We start from the raw sequence: 21,870 nt of genomic DNA, 5'->3' as shown, positions 1-21,870 counted from the left end.
AAAATACAGTTTAGACTTACAATATGTACTTAATAACTATTTGCTGAGTAAACAGAGAGAAAAATACACAATATAGGTAATCAAAAATGTCTCAGATACAAGGAAAGAACAAGAATAGCAGCTCTAGTCTTGATCCATTTAAGTCCTTCAAGTACTATACCAGAGCAACAAGGTCTGTACCAGGTACTGGGCAGCAAGAGAGCAACTGAGGTTTTCTCTCTCTTGATTTTGGACTGATGAACTCCAGTTAGTCCTCACTAGAGATGACAGCCCCATGTGATGATATGCACACAGGGCAGCAAAGACAGTCTTAGTGTATGTGTGTCCGAAGAGTGGGAGACTAGTGGAGTGGTGTTCCAAGAGACATGCAGGAACCTGAATGGGGCCTCTAGAGAAGAAAAGGAGGGTGAGAGAAGAAGAGACATCCATACAGTGTTTAATTTTTTAACCCACTGCTTTCCAAACTTACATCGATATAAACAATCTTGCAGAAGTATCTGTGCGTATTTGGGGAACTATCTCTGTCAGGCTTGGATATCTTTTTTAAAATTTATTTATTTGACACAGAGAGAGAGGGAAAGAGGAAGCACAAGCAGGGGGAGTGGCAGGAAGGGGAGAAACAGACTCCCCACTGAGCAAGGAGCCCGATGCTGCAGGACTTGATCCCAGGACCCTGGGATCATGACCGGAGCCAAAGGCAGCCACTTAACCAACTGAGCCACCCAGGCACCCCAAGGCTTTGTTATTTTGACAATGCATGCCTCATTAAATGAACTGAGTGATTTTCCCAACCTTTTAAGGCTCTGAAATCACTTCTACTGCATGACACATTAAATGTTTTTTCAGAGAGAGAAAGAAGTAGAATTAAAGCTATTACAAAGTGGAGACTGCTTGAAAGTTAACTTTATGAAATCACTTAAATTTCTTTCTTGTACACCAGTTTTCACAGTTCACTATATCCTCCTGAATCAATTTTTCTGTAATTTTATTTTGCAAAACCTCACATTTACTCCACAAGGTTACCTTATGTTTTGTAAAATCCTCAACTATAGTCATGACTCTTTCATGCAAATTCTATTTAATTAAATTTGGATATACTTTCTTCAAACACTAGATCTTTACTTTATCAAATCTAGATTTTCCTTAATGGGAATATTTTAATGTTTATTCATATTTTTTATACAACAAATATAAAGGATATGCAGTGAATCTAGAGTTCAATCTTTTATTCTTTCTCTCGAACTGCAAGTTAAAAAAGCAATCAGAGGCTTCCACTTCTAGGAAAATGGAATAGATATACTTCTCCCTATTCCTCTTGCTAGGTAAAACTAAAAACTTTGGAAGTTACATATATAACAAACATAAGACAACTCTGAATAAGAAGGAGACGGATTGGCCAGGGACCTTAGGACACAAGGAATGACATCATGATGAGTTCCCTGAGTTTTTGTTTTGCCTCAAATACACCAGACTTGGAGAAGACAGCAACTGGGGGAAACACCAACAGGTGCAGGGGGAAAAAAGGGCTAATGAAAGCTTGCTCTCTCTAGCCGAAGGACCAGAAAAAGGGCATCCTAACAAGACAGAAAACTTTTAGACAGTAATTGTTCTACTCCAACCAAATACCACAAAACAAAAACAAAAACCAAACCAAACCAAACCAAACAAACAAACAAAACTATGATGCTCCTTCTGCTCTCCCAATAACACACATACTAGCAAAAGCCAAGCAGGTAGCCTGGACTTCCACCTTTTAAGGCCATAAGGAGCCCAACTGGGCTAGTGTCAGAGAAGACTATGTAGCCCAAATAGAGAGCCATGATAATGGTGTCAGTGGGGCCCACCTGGGAAGCCTAGAGGTCTATCCTGATCAGGCAGTTACAGGGTGCTACTTACTCCCATTTTCCTTTGGGTAGTATTACATGAGACCTTTTACCACTGCCCAGAGAGGTAAAGTACACAAAAAACCATGAGGAACGCCAGAATTCCCATTCATCCCATGTGTCACTGAGGCTAAGGAAAGAGCTCTGGTAAAGTTCTAGACCTGAGTCTTTGCATCTACAGCCTAATACCATAGGGCAGCAGTTCTCAAAGGTTGTGGCTGATCTCTTCTTAAAAAGTACTCAGGACTTCAAAGAGCTTTTTGTTTATACCTATCAATATCTACAATACTGTCAATTAAAACTGAGAAACTTTTTTTCTTTTAGGATTTTATTTATTTATTTGACAGAGAGAGACACAGACACAGCGAGAGAAGGAACACAAGCAGGGGGAGTGGGAGAGGAAGGAGGGAGCAGAGAGCCGATGCTGGGCTTGATCCCAGGACCCTGAGATCATGACCTGAGCCGAAAGCAGAGAGGCTTCACTACTGAGCCACTCAGGCGCCCCAAACTGAGAAACTTTTAAAACAAAGAACACACATGTCACATTCTATCAATCCTCAGAGCAGTGACCTCATCAAGTCTCATAACCTCTGGAAAACTCCGTTTTCTCATAAGTGAATGAGAGTGAAAAAGGCAAATAACATCCGACTTTTAGTATGAACTATCTGACTTGGCAGACCCTTTGAAAGAGTCCTGGACCACACACTGGATACACTGGTACAGTGGATACCATAAGCAAGTCCATGACACAGTGCCATAAACTATAAGGTATAGTAAGCAAGCAAGCAATTAGGTTAGAGCAGCAGAGAAGAAGCCAATCATATAATGACTTATAGACTTTATATTCAAGTATGGTCCAAGAACCAGCCAGCAGCATCTACATTTCCTGGGAATGTATTAGAGATCCAGAATCTCAGGCCCCTTCCTAAACCAAATGAATCAGAATCTTCATTTTCAGCAAGATCTCAGGAGATTCCTAAGTGCATTAAAGTTTAAGAAGAATTGTTGTAAACAACATTTAAAAACTTGGACTTTATCCTATCCTGAAGGCAATGAAGAGCCTAATCATGATGAAACAAATACCATCTAAAAGGCATTTATTAGATCAAATCTGAAGAACATTTAACCTAAACAAATACCTGAGACAGTATCAGCATTACAGTCACAATTACATAATAATCAACATCTGTTCTTTTAACAAACAATCGAATGTTAATTTTGAATCTCTTAAACAAGTCAAACAAAACTTGAAAAATCTAACCTAGTTCTCAAACTATTTAACAAGAGTCAATGTAGGGCGCCTGAGTGGCTCGGTGGGTTAAGGCCTCTGCCTTCGGCTCAGGTCATGATCCAGGGGTCCTGGGATCAAGTCCCACACAGGGCTCTCTGCTCAGCAGGGAGCCTGCCCCCCACCCCCCGCCTGCCTCTCTGCCTACTTGTGATCTCTGTCTGTCAAATAAATACATAAATAAAATCTTCAAAAAAACAAAACAAAAGTCGATGTATATTAGTTTGTTGTTGCTTGTTGCTAACTTAAATTCCCTGGAATACCACCATGCCATTATTTTCCCCAAAATACTTTCTCTCCTACCCATTCTCTATTTCCTTCTCAATTACTGAGCAGTAATTTATTTATTGTAGGAAAGCAGAGAGGACAAATTACCATTTGGTTTTCCCCACATTAAATTCCTTTTTAGATACAGTTTTCATTAATGCCCAATATTATGATCTTGCAATTAGCAGGCACTCAGACATCAGCTGACTGATTTTAGTATTTTACCATGAAAACATGGTAGTTTTTCAAGTAAAACTGGGGGAGGAAGGTGCATGTAGATAAATGTGGTTAAGCTTCTTACAATGAAAGTGAGATTCTGTACTACACAGAAGATGGTGTGCTACATGATGATGATATTTTTTATTTGCTGTGTTTGGTCTAGGATTTGCAGTTTGCTACTAGGTTGCCATGGTAACATGCATCTGACAGATACTGAAGGATCCTACTTTTTAAAATACAAATCACTCTGTAATTTAATGATAATGGATTTTTAAAAACACATATGAATGTCCTGACAGTTAGACACAAGTTAATACAGTAAAATTGTTTCCAAAAGGCTAAAGAGACACATAAATAGATGCAAAGAAAAATACCTCTAATATTCTGAAATACAAAAGGGAAAAAAATCTCCTCTGGGATTTTCAATACATTATTTTCAATACATCCATAAAGCTCTTCATTTGTTTATTTACAATAAAAAAGTCAGAATTAAGGAATACATCTCTCTCTCACAGGAAGCAAATCAGAGCAGAATAGTAACATATATGTAACTATCAATAAAAAATAAGTTCAAGAAGGAAAATCGGTAACCAATTCATTACACCAAGTAAGTGAATAGGAAATCTGACAGATCAAATACACTTCAACAGGATTATAAATGCCTAAATTTTAAATTTTATTGTGAGCCATCTAATAATTCATACTTTTCATTAATATCCAAGTAGGAACTAAGAGCAGTCAGAACAGATGTAACAGAACTGTATAAACAGTAGGAAATAATGGTCAAAAAAAAGGCAAATTGCTGCCACATCTGAATCTGCTGTGGACTGTGTTTACGGTATCTCCAACCCTGCCCCTCCCACCACCTCCGACACACTCAGTTCTGCATTAAACTACCTAATTTTTAATGTAGTGAACTAATTAAGCACATTGCTTGGGATATACCATAAAATCATAAGATGCAATACATAAATAATAGAGTTAAATGAAAAAAATTCAAAAGTCCATCTGTCAAACAATTCTAGATCAGCAAAACTGGGAAGCACTAAGCACAACATTCCAGATAATAAAATCTGAACACTGGGATTTGTGTTTTAGTAACATTCCTGTGGCCTCAACCTAGAGGACAGATAAAACAGGGTGAGTGTGAATAGGGCCAAAAGAGCCCAGCTACTAAGGGTGAGGGGGCACTAAAGGAAAGCAGTGACAGTATCAGGGATGAGAGGAACAGAAGAAACCAAGAGATTTAAAAGTATGGGTGAAATGGGACAAGAATTAACATTTGTTAAATATCTACTTATCACATGCTTAGCTTTTGAGATAAACATTTTATCTCCTTTAATCCTCAACATCCTTGTAAGTACTGTCCTTATTTTACAAAAGGGGATATTGAGACTCAAGAAGACATTTTGCCGGGGCACCTGGGTGGCTCAGTGGGTTAAAGCCTCTGCCTTCGGCTCAGGTCATGATCCCTGGGTCCTGGGATAGAGCCCCGCATTGGGCTCTCTGCTCAGTGGGGAGCCTGCCTGCCTCCCCCTCTCTCTCTCTCTGCCTGCCTCTCTGCCTACTTGTGATCTCTGTCTGTGAAATAAATAAATTAATTAAAAAAAAAAAAAAAGAAGAAGAAGAAGACATTTTGCCCAGACTTGTGTAGCTGTAACTTAGCAGAACTCATATCTAAACCCAGGTTTGTCAAAATCCAACGACAAACCTCTTCAACGCCCAGGTTCCTCCAGGCATGAACAACCAAGTTTGCTTATAGGCAGTGAAATTGGCTATTAATTTATTCGTCTTCTTATCTATCTTTTGTTAATGTATAAAACTACAAAAAGGATTGTACTGTGATGTGTCCTTTTTTTTTTTTTAAGATTTTATTTATTTATTTGACACAGAGAGAGAGATCACAAGTAGGCAGAGCAGCAGGCAGAGACAGAGGGGAAGCAGGATCCCTGCCAAGTAGAGAGCCAGATGTGGGGCTCTATCCCAGGATCCTGAGATCATGACCTGAGCTGAAGGCAGAGGCTTTAACCCACTGAGCCACCCAGGCGCCCCGTGATGTGTCCTTCTAATGTTAGTATTTGAGCCAATTAAAACTTGGGGCTTTAAAAAACTTCATTTTGTGTTTCATTTTTAGAAATAATCTTCACACAATGCTAAATGCCATAATAAGTACACAGTGCAGGTTTGGAAAGAAAAGGGGTAAATAATACATTTATTTTGCCTGGAAACACGGAGTTGGAAGTGTTTCTAGGCTATTGAGAAGGAGAGGTTAATAGGCAGTAAAATATACTCCGCAGTAAGGGTAGATTTGGGAGTGGTGCTGAGAAAGCTACAGAAATTATTCTGAATTTGGTCACCAGGGAAAGTATGTTAAATGAGAAAAGATGTATCTCATTAACTAGTGAATCAAAATGCTAACATTAACAGAAGTGACTATACTTGACCCTCAGTCACCTGGACTTACTAATGTGTGTGTATACAGAACTATGAAATGTAACTAATTATGCCTTAAATATAATGCATACCATTATGATAAAATTTTGAGTTTCTTGTTTATTGATTCCTGAAAGTAAGTCAAATACAGCTTTGATTAATTTGTCTTAGTTCTAAAAAATGCTCAGTCAACATTTAGGTAGGTTTTATATAAAATTCTACGTCTAGACACTCAGTAAAATAAACCTTTAGGGAATTTGTACTTACTTTTGTTGCCAACCTCAATACTAAATGCTTTATATTTATTATAGATAAAGACAGGGCTATAAATATTCTCCTCCCACCACACACACATATTTAAGAATCCTGCTGTTAGGTATTACAGCTATTTTCCTCCAATTACAGAAAAAGAACTAAAACTTAAAAGAGGTGATACCAAAGAGCTCTGGGTCACATAACAGTCGTTCTCTTACAAAAAAACATGTTTTACAAGCAATATTCTAGTGATCTCCAAATTTTCTATACTCATACCCAGTCAGAAAAAGAAATTTTGAATACATATTTCAACATAAAATTATCATTCTGTGTATTTCACACAGTACTAGAATGAGACAAAGTAAATCAAAGTAGAAGTTCTAATATGCTCCCTTCCACCCACACACCCAAGGAACTACTTACTACATAACACCTGCAGGCCAATGCATATGCTATTGAATTTCTTTCTTTTATCTTTTTTTTGTTATTGTATATTTTAAAAGACTATGTATACGGCAGTTACCTAAAAGTTACGGAGTTTGGACTTTTTTTTTTGTTTGTTTTTTGTTTTTTTTTTGCTTTGAATATACATTCCGAAATAGCTTGTCTTAAAACACCCGCTTTTAATCTCCTACTCATGAAATACACACGGAGTAATAAGCGCTCGCGTAAATTCTGACTTCAGGGTTTATACACAAAATTGTTACTCTTTCCAGGAATCATCACAGAATTATCTCAAGTCCTATGGGTCCCACAGCCGTTTTTCTATCCTAGTCTTCCGTTCCCCAATTCCCAATCGGGATTCCTCTTCAGTTCATTTCCACAAGAAAAGAGGGAACAGAAATGCCATCACAAAACCTCCAAACATTACAAACATTGCAATTTAATTTTCCTACATAATACAATCTGCGTTGTCATGACGCTGGGGTTTAACAACAAATCTAATTAAAGTGCTATTTGCATACACTCGTAAACAGACTAAGTTGCCGCTGGTGAGGTATCAGATTCGCTCTACGCGCCGGAGGTCCGAGCCCACTCTCCCCCCAAGACCGCATCCCCTCAAGCTACTCCTCTAAGCCGAGGGCCGGTAGGGGCCGGGCGCCAGGTCCCACAGCCCGAGCCGAATTTGCCAGCCCCGCCGGCGGAGCCCGAGGAGGGCCCCAGCTGCCACCGGCAAGTTTCCCGCGGTTGAGGAGACCCGTGTCGCCCGCAGAGAAAGCCCGAAGATCCCCACCGGCGGGCTGGCCCGCTCGGGCCCGCGGGTACACTCTGGACACCGCCGCAGCTCCGGTGACCGAGCCGCCACCAGGTGGGCTGGAGGGCTCCGGCTGAGGGGGCAGCGAGGGGATGGATCCGGAGCAAGGGAGAGCGACAGCTCGCGCCCTCACCTTACCTCGAACAAGTCCAAGTCTCCCTAAGGAACCCGATCGGCGCGGCTGTCTCGGTGCAGCGGGGCGCCAAGGGCACCCTGGAGGCGTCGCGGCCTCTGCTAGCTGCCGTTGGCCCGCGCGGAACCGCGCGCCCGCGGTGGGAGAAGGCAGGAGGCTGGCCGCCCCGGCACCCACCGCCGGACACTCCGCGCCTGCGCCCCGCCCCCCCCTCCCGCCGGGGCTCAGCCCGCGCGTGCGCGGTTCGGAGTTTTCGCGCCACTAGAGTCTAAGAGGAGGGGCCGGAAGTGCCCCTCAGCCGACGGGGAAGCTGGTAGGCGCGCAGGGCTCTCGTCGGCGGGACGCGCGAGGCCGGGTGATTTGCCTAAGTGAAAGGGAAGAAAACTCGGAGCACCCCGGTAACAGTTCCAAGCATGCGTAGAGCCGAGCGTCTGGGAGCCCGGAAAGCCTAATGAGAGACTGCGGTCGCGGGAAGGGGACGGTTACTTCCCGGAAGAGGCGGGGCCACGAGGGAGGGGGCGCGGAATTAGAAGTGCTCCGGCGACTTCCCGGGTCCGGGCGCTGCAATCCTAGCGTTAGTCTTTGCTTAGGGAAAAAGGAAAGAGCACTTTTCCTTTTCTTTCGCTTATTTTTTTTTTTTTTTTAGAAGAGAAAATTTGTAAACTTGGAGGCAGCAGTAGTTAGGATTCACGCCAAACTGGTAAAAGACGGAGGGGCGTCTTCCAAAACCGAGGAGAAAGGGTTGTCCGGGTAAGTCCGGCGGACCGTGGAGAGGCGGCCCCGACCCATTCCTTCCTCTGGCTCCTTTGAAAGGCTGGGTTGGGGGCGCTCCTCCGAACCCCCGGTCAGCGGCTTGGCTGGGAGTACGGTGGGAGAGCCGCCTGGCCCCCGGGCGCCCCGCGCTCGCTCCTCTCCGCCGAGGCCGATGGCCCCTGGGATGTTCTCCCCGGGCACCCTTCGTAGGCGAACGCCCACGCCCCGTTCCAGGCCCAAGCAGGCGTAGTCTAACCGGGGTGTTCCTTTTTCAGTGTTGTGCTCTGGAAATACTTCCATGATAGCCGTTCCCTTAAGGCGTTGTGGTTATTTACAGTCTTTTCCCCGCACCGGCCTATACTATAAATCCCTCCCCCCTCAATAAATACGGGAACTAACGAAGTTTTAAGTTTCTTGGCGTAGCTTTCAGTGCTGTTCTTACCCAGACATTAACCGACCTCTTAGGTCTTTACAAAACTCTTTAACTGAGTACGTTGATCTGGTCAAATACTCAATTTCCTGTATCCCACTGTCTTCCCTTGTAGATGGGGAAAAGTGGCATTTACCGCTACGCTGCTACACCCCCAAATAGATGACAAATGTCTGGGCTCCAGTAATGAATTCCTTCCATGGAAGTGACCTTTTGCGTCTAAAGATAATCAAGTGTATTTTATTCCCATTGTGGCCCTTGCCATGGCACAATGAAAAGTAGGACCTGGTCAAAATAGACTAAAACAGTACAACATCCGGTCTTAAGTGGTCCTTGTTGGTAAACAATGGGGAACAGTTGGGTGGTTTCTGGTCAATGTCACTTCCTTTAGGAAGCCCCTCCTTGATGCTCAACATTAGGTAAGGTATTTATGTACTCTTGTAGCTTACGTTAACTTCGCCTGTCCTTGTCACATTGCTGTAATTCTCTTTCCATCTCTAGTCTCACTTGCCCTAATAAAGTCCTTAAATGCAGGGCTTTATCTCTCATTATTGTATCTAGGATGTAGAGTTCCTGGTACATAATAGGTATTTATTAAACACTTAACTATAAGTCTGGCGTATATTATGCTTCAAAGTTTATACTAAATTCATGTGAAAATAAAACTGAAGAAAGAATTAAAAAAACAGCATTAATTAGTGAAATTAGGTGGAAATCCCATACATCCAAACTTGAACTGAAATAAACCATTTACCTATCTTTATGTGAAAATAGTCTTGTAAGTGGGAACTGGGAAACTTAAAATATTTCTCATTTTGTTGTTAAAGAGTTTTTTCCTAATGTTTTTGCTTAAAACAAATAAAATTGGAAAACTGTTGGTTTAATAAAATGTGTATTTTTGCATAAATCAAACCACTGACCTCTTTTTATGTTCTTTAAAATTTGATTCATTAGTGGAATTAGCAAGGCTCTGTGCTTTTCTCACCTCATTCAGTTTTATAATTAACCAATAAAAGCTTATTAGCTTTTAAGGAAGTTTTAGGATCATAAATTGATTTATGGGCACCATATGGTTACATCAAAGGATTTGTTTTATTTTAACTTGTAGTGAATTCTTGAGGGCTTTTTTAAACTAGAAATTTGTGTTCTTTCTGTCAAGCAGTAGTATCTAGAATAGACTGGTTTTATTTTAGTACAAGCTACCAAAATTGGTCAGGAGGTTCAAAGAATATCAGAATCCTATAGTTCATCTGGTTTAGTACCTCCCATTTTGTAGATGGGTTAAATGTCTTCCCAAGGTCATACAGCTTCAGTATTATATCTAAGACAAAAATCCTAGGTTTCTAATTCCAAGTCTAAAGCTTTTTCAGTAAACTAAATAAGTTGAAGCCACTAATAGGTTATAAAGTTATTTACTGTGGGTTGTTATGACTTTGTTGATTCATATAAATATTCTTGTGTCACATTAGTTCTTAAGAAGTGTTAATATGTTAAGGAGACTTTTTATATGTAATAATACACTGATTGTGTGATCAAATTGGTGTCAGTAAAAGTACTACATTATGAAGATGGGAGTAGAGACTCACAACATCCCACATCACGATTTTTTCAAGTTGTACCTTATTGAAAAATAAGAGAAAATTTTATGTAGTTGTGAGAGACGTTGATATATGTTGTGTTTAATGCTGAGCTATTTTCAAGTAACCTCAGGCTGATGATCATGACCTCATTCAAAAACCATCTGTTCTATCTTCCAGTGTAGTTGTACTTGAATATCTTAAAAGCTGTGGCATTCTGTCCCTTTTTGGAACATTATATGCTTTTACAATGTTACTGTTGAAGCTTAATGTACAGAGGAAGCACTGGAGCAAAGAAAATGGCAAGGAATGGAAAACAATAGATCCCAGGAATAGACATTTAGGATTAACTGCATTCTTAGAACATGATGTTATTTTTCATAAAATATACATTTTACATAGTTTTGCCCTTTCTGGACTATTGGGTATTCTTAATATATTCTGTTTTTAGGAATGATTTTCAAAAGGAACATGCATTCTAAACTTAACTGATTTAGATCATAGATCTAATGAAGATAATCCTAAAATAGTATTTTAAAATAATGTATTACATGTAGAACACTTATGTAATTTTACATATTTTTTTTTGTATTTTATAACTGGCTCTAAGATAGCACCATAAATGAAGAAGTAAATTAATGTAATAAACAGAAGGAATAGATGCACATGTGACAAACAGGCAGATGATGATCTTAGTATGTTTTAGGTTTTTAAACAGGATCACTTAGGCTTCTAGAAGGAGAATGATTGTATAGGAGAGGAGGGTAGTAAAAAGTGGAAGCAGGGAGGCAATTTGGAAGACTGTTAAAGTTTGTCTATAGGCAACGCCAGAGTTCTATCACTAGATATGGGCATTTCGGGTATATCTTAAAGGTAGAGGATTTGCTGATGGAGCGGGCATTGGAGAGCTGAGTAAAGAGAAGAATCGAGGACTGCTAGGTTTATGGCCTAAGCAACTGGAAGTAAAACAGTTTTGAGGCGAGGTGGTGGAATCAAGAGTTAAATGCATATTATGCATCACACGAATGTAAAGTAGGGAATTTGGTATTCTGGTTAACAGCCCAGGGGAGATGTCAGATGAAGTGGGCTAAGTAATATGAGGGAGACTGGAGAAGAGTTCATTATAGAGTCTTCAAAGGAGACTCAGCAATAATGTCATTTCCAGTGTAGTCTGCCTCTGCCTCTAAAAATATTTTTCCTCAAATCTTCCCGCTCACTTTGCAATTCCCATGCCCACTCCCAACCCTTTTAATATGTTGCTTGGCATAGTTCTAATTCATGATTTTTTATTTAAAAACAGTGAAGGCTTTATAAAATCTTGTAATTCAAGAAGGTTTAACAAGTTCATTAGTGTAAAGTTAGAGAAAAAAGATTTTGGGGGGCATGTCATAGAAGCTAGCTCCTATTACAATTTTCCCTTGATTCCTATCATTCAGAGAAAAAAGTGAGGAAAAAAAATATTTCACAGTATCAGGAATTCTACCATGATGCTAATGAAAGAAACTGAGCCAAGCATTACTCTTCTATAGGTATGTGTTTGGGGAGCACAAAGAGACTCTCCTCTTTTTTGAAATCCATTTCAATAGCTACATGGGGACTGTGGGGTAAGGTATCAAAGTCTTTTTAAAAGCTTTGAGATAGATTTTAAAATATGGTGACCAAAAAGATTGGCAACAAAAGAGACAGTTTTCTGGAAAATACCACATAACTTAGGAAAAGTGGAGAAGAAAACACTTTAGCTAAGAGATAGTAACTCAAATTTTGCTTTCTGGGAACCAACAGATAATTGTTATTCTTTTTGCCTACATGGTTCATAACAGTTGTGTTGAAGTAACTGTGGTTACAACTTTGTAGCTTTCTCTCACATTTTAATAAAGGAAGAGCCAAAATGGGTATCCTAGGTAGACATTACTGGTAACTGTTCAGCTACCAGTGCTGGCGGCTCTGTAACCTAACTGTGGATGCTCGTTCTTTAAACCAGGTTTATGCTGACAAAAGAAAATAAAATGGCATGAAGAATTAAGTTTTAAATGTAATAATCATGTTATATTAAAAATATTATTGGGTTGCCTGGGTGGCTTAGTGGGTTAAACATCTGCCTTTGGCTCAGGTCACCTATCCCAGAGGCTTGCAATGGAGCCTCTAATCTGGCTCCCTGCTCAGCAGGGAGTCTGCTTCTCCCACTGCCCCTCCCCCTGCTCCTGTTCCCTCTCCCCCTGCCCCAATAAATAAATAAAATCTTTAAAAAAACATTATTTATGAGCTTAGTTGAAAGCCCTCTTGGTCTTGCTTAAGGGATCCAATCTGTGGAATTTTAATATTTTAATAGAATCAGTTGTAGTCTTATTTTTTCCCATGCTTGGCTGCCCTAGTGAATAATATTTCATTAAATTCTTTTAAAAATGTTCCTAATATGCTTGAAATATTTAGAGGACTACAGTTTGTAAAATCAAGACTCTACCTCATCAATGGCTCTAATTTTTTTCCTACAACCTTCAGAAGGAATATAATATGCATTGCAGTCCTTTACATAAATGTGTGTTTATCTGTGCCATCATAAACAACACTGCACTAGATGGGAATCTTCAGTCATTATTACTTACTTAGATATGTGTAGTCAACTCATGTAATGAAGCATTAGAGATAAGACTGGAAGGAAGGAACCTGTGAGCAGGAAAGGCCAGAGGAAAAAATGAGCCTTGTCTAAGTCCACATGACTAGCTCCTAGAGAATCTGAAGGAAACAAGAGATTGTGAATCACTCATCCCTAGAAGAGCCATACTCAAGTCAGATTTGATACGAGGTACTTGTAAATCTGCAGAACCTTGCTTTTTAATTTGACCCATGACCTATAGTCATATTTGATCTGTTAATATTTAGGCAAGAAATAAACCACCTAAAGATTTCTAGTTTTATTTCCCCAACCTTTATAGATTTTTTTAAAAAGATTTTATTTATTTATTTGACAGACAGAGATCACAAGTAGGCAGACAGGCGGGCAGAGAGAGGGGGAAACAGGCTCCCTGCTGAGCAGAGAGCCCCATGCGGGGCTCAATCCCAGGACCCCGAGATCATGACCTGAGCAGAAGGCAGAGACTTAACCCACTGAGCCACCCAGGTGCCCCTATTTCCCCAACCTTTTACAGATACTTTTTTTGAACTTTTTTTTTAATTTGAAAAATAATGTATGCATATGATTATTTAAAAAAACAAAGGTGTGTACTTTGAAGAGTAATTCTTCCCCTTCCTAAACTATAGTCATCCCTGATACATAACCTATTTTGTACCTGTTTTCATTTGAAAACTTGGAGACTGTACAAGTAGATCTATCCCATTTTTTTTTTCTGTTCTTTTTCAGCATGCCATAATTTATTAAGGTACTCCTTGATGGACATTTGGTTCTTCTTATTGTTTTACTATTATAAACAATGCTACAGTTGATATCCTTTTATATAAATCTCACAGCTAAGAGCATATCTTAAATTCCTGGGAGAGCTTTTGCTAATCAGAAGATAACCTGCATTTAAAATTTTGACAGCTAGAATCAGGGTCACATTTAAATGAAATATGATAACATTCCTCCAGAGAGAGAAATTGCAGAATTTCCTTCAGTAACAATCCATTCTGGTATATACAACTTGAATCACAAATAAAAGGAAAGCAAAACTGTCAACAAAAATATCCCTCCCAAACTTTCTACTTCTGAATTTTATACATTCTGATATTTAAGACTGTGAAAGTCTTATTTCCTTTCATAGTAACTTAGAAAATACATGTGTCTCCACTCTGTCCAGAATTAACTACAACTTTTCACATTAACAGAGATAAAACCTTATCTTCGAATCAATGCCACAATGCAACATTGAACCAGTGGAGCTGCTTATGTGAAATAGACTACCTAATTCTTTATACTTTGCATTTAACAATGTGTATTTTTTCTTTGTAAAGTGACATATCCGCAAATATTGGATCAATTCTTCGTTAAAAAAATGAATACACAAAATACTACTAAAAGTGGCCCTAGCCACAATATAAAATTAAGATTCAGAAAAGTACAGAGAAAATAACAACAGCCCAGCGTTTGTTTTCTTTGCAACTATGTATAATTTGAGAAAATATGCTTTTGCTGTGGAATCTGTTAAAGGAACAGACAACACAGTATTTTTTATTTAGAGTGGGTTTGCATTGGTTTGTGTTTTGCATAGTGATAAGCTTTTGTAGTATTTTTTGTATGCTACCTGTGTTTCTGGAATGAATTAAGGTCATTATTCAGAGGATGATAATCTCAATTATGTTTGTAGAGTGAGACTGAATCATCATTGCAAATACTACATAATACACTCATCAAATAATAACAAAGTAAGAGAAAAACAGATATAGGTGTTTAATAAGGAAAAAGTAGACTGTAGAAAATACCAAAGCAGGTTAGAATAGCAGAGTTTAAGTCAATTTTGTTTTTAAAATGCCTTGTAAACTGAAGAGTTTAACGGTTTTCTTTGAATAGTGGCACTATAGGTGATTTAAAATTTTTTGTTCTTTCAAAGATTTTTAAAAAAATTTTCCACAATAAACATGTATGACTTTGCAATTTGAAAAGCCAACTTTTTAAAAAGATAATTTCATATGCCTCCAACTCCACTTTATGCCCCCTCATTTTCCATTGACCTCCTAGTGTTTTTGCCTTAGTTTACTTATTTGCATGCTTCTTTGCTTTTGTTTTCTTGTATTTACTGATTATGATAGAAAACTAGTCCTATTCTTGCTTTAGGTATGTAAATCAAGGAGTGAATTCTCAAGAAGACAAATATGATTTGCAGCATCGCTGGTACCCATCTCTGCATTTGTTATTGCTTGTTAACAGCTGGAACAAAGCCAATTACTACCATTTGGGGTTTTTTTTCCCTTTTATCTTCTGAATTTCATGCAATCTTAATATAACCATGTAAGAAACATTATTCTCAACCACTGCTAAAGAGAATATAGACAAGAAGAGAGAATGAGGAGGGATAAGACTATTGACATTTGGGTTCCATTAAATTTAAAAATAACTTTATTTTTCAGTACTCCAAAGAAACACATATTTGGCGAGGAGTAGATTTTTAAGGACAAATCCAGCATGGTACCATTTGCAAATAACTTAATCCATTAGTTGCATCAGTATTTTTGTAGCTAGTAGGGAAATTACCATCACTGTTAAGGTTTCAGATGTTCTTGAAGCATTCCAAAAAGCTGTCTAATGAAGGAAATAAGGAGAGTTCTCTATTTGTGAATTATCCTAAACAAACAGAATATATTGTGTGAATTTCTGTTCTGAGCTCCTGTGTCTTTATCAGTCCATATTATGAAGTGTGTTTCAAATAACAGCAGGCGATCACCAGAATGGGCGTGAATGACTTGTGGGCAATTTTGGAGCCTGTGAAGCAGCACCTCCAGTTGCATAATCTCTGTGGGAAAACCATTGCAGTTGATCTGAGTCTCTGGGTATGTGAAGCACAGACGGTCAAAAAAATGATTGGAACCGTCATGAAGCCCCACCTCAGGTATAGTAAATGTTCTTAGGACATAGATGTATGATTGCATAAGCAGGTCATGTCTTGGTTTTGCTTCCACTTTGTTTCTTTGTTGTTGCTGTCCATTTGGGGATTTTAAAATATGTTATTAACATGTCGGTCTCTGCCATCTCTAATAAATCGATGGCTCACACATTTGAGTTCCAGATTCACAGACCTAGCTGCCTACTTCCCATATCCACTAGGATGCTGTGGTGACTGGAAGCCAGAAATTTGGGAGCCATTCTCTGTTTGGCCCCGCCTTGCATCCAGTCTATCAGGAAGTCTTGTCAGTTCTACTTCTAGAATATTCCTTGTGTTCAGAAACTTCTGTCGACGTCCAGAGGCAGGACCTCAGTGTGTGACACCATCATCTCTCATCTGTACTGAAATGTCTTTCATGAGTTTTCCTTCCTCAGCTCCCGGCCTCCTCCTCCTCTAAACTGTTTTCCATGTCGCACCGAGAACCATTATAAATCTCTCCTGCTTAAAAACATTCAGTGGTTTCTCAGTTCACTGAAAACAGAATATGAATACATAAAATGTGATTGCATGTAAACTTTTTGGTAATCGTCTGATGTTCTTGCCATTATGTCATATTGCTGTGTTGACTTTTGCCATCAGCATCTGATTATTAATGGGTTACTGATTTTTATATTTAAGGAACTTATTTTTTCGTATCTCCTGTTTAACACTGATGGATGTAAAACTGGTGTTCGTTATGGAAGGGGAGCCCCCAAAGCTGAAAGCTGATGTCATAAGCAGGAGGAATCAGATTCGATACGGGCCTTCAGAAAAAACATGGTCTCAGAGAACAGGGAGATCACATTTTAAATCAGTTTTAAAAGAGGTGAGTGTTTAGATACGATTTAATAATTCTGATTTGAGTTAGAGAATGCATTTTATTCTGATAAAGGTTGTTATATCATAATCTTTAATACTCACTAAACTTACTGTAACTAGAAGGGCCAGTGGGGATATAGATGAGAGTTTATATTCTGTAGTGAAACTCACCCAAGTTCAAGCCTGGTTCTGGCATATGGAAATTCTGAGATGTTGAGCAAGGTTTTTAAATTATATCTGCTTTACTTCCTAACCTGTGCAATGAGGATAGTAACACTTTGCAGGAATGTGGTGAAAATTTAAAAAAAAAAAAAAACAAAAAAAAATATCCAATATCTAACTCAACTACTACATAGTAGGGAGTTGATATATATTACCCATTATGACATGTTCAGCACTTAAAGTATTTCCTAGAGTAGAGATCTAATGAGCTCATACTTTACTCATTCACTGGGGGGGACTCCAGAGGGAGAGTCTGGAGGGAGAGAATCTTTTTTTTTTTTTTTTAAAGATTTTATTTATATATTTGACAGAGATCACAAGTAGGCAGAGAGGCAGGCAGAGAGAGAGGAAGGGAAGCAGGCTCCCCACTGAGCAGAGAGCCTGATACAGGGCTCGATCCCAGGACCCTGGGATCATGACCTGAGCCGAAGGCAGAGGCTTTAACCCACTGAGCCACCCAGGTGCCCCGAGAGAGAGAGAATCATAAGGTGGCTTCCTGTCCAGCACGAAGCCCACAACCTTGAGATCATGACCTGGGCTGAAAGCAAAAGTCTGACACTTAATTTACTGAGCCACTCGGGTATCCTCACACATGATTTTTATCTCGGACTTTTAACTTAACATATAGTACCCATGTTTCCCTTTTGCCACATTCTATCCGAATCTATAACTTGTAATGGTTGTGTAACACATATGAAATACTACAGGAAGCTATGAAATCATCCCCCCATGATTGCATATATGTTTGCTTTTCATTCTCTATTATTTGTGAAGTTATGATGAAGATTTTTTTGTATACATGGTTTTATCTTGTGACTTGGGTTGTTAAGATAAATTGCCCAAAGTGGGATGGATAGACCAAAGTTTGGGAATGATTTTATAGTTCTCGCCAATCACTTTCACCAGCACAGATCTGAGATGTGCAGTTTCAGTGCGCCTGAAGAACATTGGGTGCTAGGATGCTTATCTTTGTATTATTTAGTATACAAAAACAAAGATATTTGTTTATGTAATACATATAAATACATATAATACATACTTAATGTGTATTGGTCTTTTAATGGTAAGGTTAAACATTTTAGTTTTTAGTGTCTCAGTTGATGAAGGGCCATTGTCCTTGCCTGACGAATCTTTTGAGGTTTTAATTTGTTTTTGTTGTTCAAGTTCTTTATGTTAAAGATATATACTTCTATTATATTTGCTTTTAACTCATATCTCCATTTTTCTTTTCTTTCTTTCTTTTTTTAAAAGATTTTATTTATTTGACAGGGAGAGAGAGGGGGAGAGCACTAGCAGGGGGAGTAGCAGGCAGAGGAAGAGAGAGAAGCAAGCTCCCAGCCGAGCAGGGAGCTTGATGCAGGGCTTGAACCCAAGACCCCAGGATCATGACCTGAGCCAAAGGCAGATGCTTAACCAACTGAACCACCCAGGCGTCCCAATTTTCTTTTTAATTGTGGTTAAAATTTTCATTTCTTTTAAAAGATATTACATAAAATAATAATCATTTTTCTCTTAAAATTTTATTTTCTATTTGTAATGTGATCTTAAAAAATTGTTTCCAATTAGTGATCTTTCCACCATAATGACTATCAGTAGTTGAAGAAAATATCTGTACTAGATTCTAATTATTTCTTACATTGTCTGTTCCTGGAAATATCTGTGGTCCACATACTGAGGGCATGAAATAGCCAGTACAAAGTAACAAGACGTTCATCTCTTCTTGAGAAAATTGCTCCGTTTCTATTTCTTTATTGTAGTAATTGTAGTAATTGTGGTGTTCCTAAGCATTTTGTGTCACTGTTCAGTGTTGCCTGAATGAATAAAAAATTCATTTTCATTTATCTGTACTCTTAGTTACTAGGCCCTACTTCTTGCTAACCCACTGCCATCTTTTAGGTATAAGGATGAAACACAAATTGGTTTTCCTCTAATACCACCCCACATGATAGACTTGGGGTAGGGAGATTTATAACCAGCCTCATCACAAATTCTGTGCTGGTTTTTGAAGAGTTGGAATGACAAATAATGCAGGAATCTGAAATAAGTTCCAAACTCTCTTGTTTATTATGAAAGGATCTTTCTTGCTTCCTTGCTTTCTTTCTTTCTTTTTTAAGATTTTATTTATTTATTTAAGAATGAGAGAGAGAAGGATCTCAAACGGGGGAGGGGCAGAGGGGGAGGGAGAAGTAGACTCCTCGCTGAGCAGGGAGCTGGACACGAAGCTTGATCCTGAGTTGAAGGCAGATGCTTAACCAACTGAGCCACCCAGGAGCCCCTGGAAGGATATTCCTTATCTAGAGGAAGGCAGAAGTATCAAAACTATCTCCCTAAAGTCACCCAGCCAGAGACCTGGAAAGTACCTTTTTTTTCCCCCAACATAGTACTTTGTCTTTTTTAACCCTGTCTGCCTTGGGCAACATCTGGCAGAGGTTTTTTATTATGTAATAGTCATGCAAGCAGTCAGTTAAAGCAAAACATGATATTTACAGCATCAGTCTCTAGAAACTACAGGTTAAAAGCCTCTTTTCCTCGCCATTCCCAGTATTTCTCATTGTAAAGTGCATGAGTGACAAGAAAGAGTGCCTTAGGCTGTTAAGGCTAGACTACAAGCTGTTCATCTGGATTCAACTCGTAACACAAAGGAAACTCACTGAGGATTATTTATAAATCAGCACATGGCTAGAACCACCCTGCATAGACATTTGACTTCGGGGAACAAATCAACAACTGGTCCCTATGTGCTTTCCCACAACATGAGAGTTTCATTGTATGGACATGGTAGAGGAAAAGAAGAAAACTGTAAGGTCTCAAGTAAAATTTGATAACAGCATCTTCTTTGGAAGAGCTCATATTAAGTTGACCATCATGTGAGAGGAATTTTTGTAGTTTTGCAGATGTAAATCTTAATGTAATTAATAATCATTTAAAGATTTCTTTTAAATCTTGAGATAACATTGAACAAAACAATGAAAATTGAATATTTAATGCTTTTTCTAAAATAAAGCTTTTAAAAAAGATTTCATTTATTAGAATGAGTGGGGTGGGTGTGGGGAGCAGAGGGGGAGGGAAAAGCAGACTCTCCGCTAAGCAGGAAACCCAACTTGGGGCTCAGTTCCAGGACCCTGAGATCCTGACCTGAGCTGAAGGCAGATACGTAACCAACTGAATCTCCCGGGCGTCCCCAAAATGTAATTTTTAAATTAATTTTCAATTGAATGTGGATTGCTCTTTAATTGACATTTTTAAAGCTTTCGTTATAGAAAATTTAAATCAATATAAAAGTAACCCATCATCAGTCTTGACCAATTAGCAACTCTTAGCCAATCTTGTTTTATCTGTGTCGCCACTCACTCCCTACTCCCACGTCATTCTGAAGCAAATCCCACACATAATATTGCCTTAGTTTCAGTATTTCAATATCTATGTCAAAAAATAAGGACTCTTTAAAAATAAATAAAAACATAACCAAACTACATTTCTTAATTATCACACCTAAAGTTTAGCATTCTTTAATGCCATAAAGTATTCAGTATTCAGATTTCCAATCGTTTCTTAAAGATCACAATTTGTAAAACACCTAAATAGTTAACAAATTATAACCCAGAAGTCATTTACTGACACTGGAAAAAATAGCAATAAAATGGTGTTCTTAGATTTCTTGCATCTGTGTTTTCTTTTCAGTGTCTCGATATGCTGGATTGCTTAGGAATTCCCTGGGTCCAAGCTGCTGGGGAAGCGGAAGCCATGTGTGCTTATCTTAATGCCAGTGGTTACGTAGATGGCTGCCTCACTGATGATGGGGATGCTTTCCTCTATGGCGCCCAGACCGTTTATAGGAATTTCACTATGAATACCAAGGTACTTTTCTTTCTCATTTTCAGCATTTGTTCCACAGAACACCTTTTGAAAAGTGATTATTAAATGGTGTAAAATACTTACCATAATGCCTGGCACATAACAGTTGCAAAATGAAATGAAATATGGTTACAGATATTGACACATAGTTCATTTTCTCTGAAAAGTGGATTTCTCTTTTAAGGGCTTGATTTGTTTCACATGATTTAATTCTAAGGCAGTTTCAATAATGTATTATAAAAATGCATATGAAATGTCTTGCTTTGACCCAGAATTTCCATTTTTAGTAATGTATCCTCAAAAACACCTGTAAGTATGCAAGAAGAGATGTACAAGGATGTTAATTGCAGCATTGTTAGTAAGTACAGAAATGAGGCAAACAACCCGAGTGCCCTTTTTTTTTTTTTTAAGATTTTATTTATTTATTTGAGAGAGAGAGAGATCGCGCATGAGCAGGGGGAAGAGCTGAGCCCAGATCCTGACACTGGGCTTGATCCTAGGACCCTGAGATCATGGCCTAAGCGGAGGTCAGGTGCTTAACTGACTGAGCCACTCAGCACTCCTCAAATGCCCATTTCTAGGGAATGATTAAACACAGCCGTGGTTCTCAGAGAGGTATTGCCAGGGGAAATTTTGATTGTAACTATTCAAAGTTGGGCAAGGGAGATTATATTGACATTTGGTAGATTGGAGCCAGGAAAGCTAAACCTCTTGCCAGATAATTCTCTGATCTTTCTGAAAATGCTAATAGTGTTCCCACTGAGAGACATTGCCTCAGAGTCCATTTTATTAGTAGCAAGCAGTCATTAAAAAGATAGTATTGGAGCACCTGGGTGACTGAGTTGGTTAAGCAGCTGACTCTTGATCCCAGCTCAGGTCTTGATCTTTAAAAAAATAAATAAACAGAT

The 21,870-nt window shown here is 38.8% G+C and overlaps 2 protein-coding genes across 2 annotated transcripts in view; one reads left to right on the top strand and one right to left on the bottom strand.

Moving 5' to 3' along the window:
• The window catches only part of SMC6 (structural maintenance of chromosomes 6), a 76,977-nt gene extending 69,031 nt beyond the window's left edge, over window positions 1–7,946 (bottom strand). Inside the window, exon 1 of the mRNA XM_080813222.1 lies at window positions 7,739–7,946. The gene's annotated coding sequence lies outside the window, so the exon portion shown is untranslated. The remainder of the gene's footprint in view (window positions 1–7,738) is intronic.
• A 298-nt stretch (window positions 7,947–8,244) lies between these two features.
• Window positions 8,245–21,870, top strand: part of GEN1 (GEN1 Holliday junction 5' flap endonuclease) — a 29,689-nt gene continuing 16,063 nt past the window's right edge. Inside the window, exons 1-4 of the mRNA XM_080813221.1 lie at window positions 8,245–8,483; window positions 15,858–16,033; window positions 16,706–16,892; window positions 20,789–20,965. Of these exons, the coding sequence (XP_080669347.1) occupies window positions 15,873–16,033; window positions 16,706–16,892; window positions 20,789–20,965 (525 nt within the window). The 5' untranslated portion in view covers window positions 8,245–8,483; window positions 15,858–15,872. The remainder of the gene's footprint in view (window positions 8,484–15,857; window positions 16,034–16,705; window positions 16,893–20,788; window positions 20,966–21,870) is intronic.

The sequence above is a fragment of the Martes martes genome, assembly GCF_963455335.1.
Source record: "Martes martes genome assembly, chromosome: 9".
Classification (NCBI taxonomy): domain Eukaryota; kingdom Metazoa; phylum Chordata; class Mammalia; order Carnivora; family Mustelidae; genus Martes; species Martes martes.
This window is presented reverse-complemented; position numbering and strand designations above follow the sequence as displayed.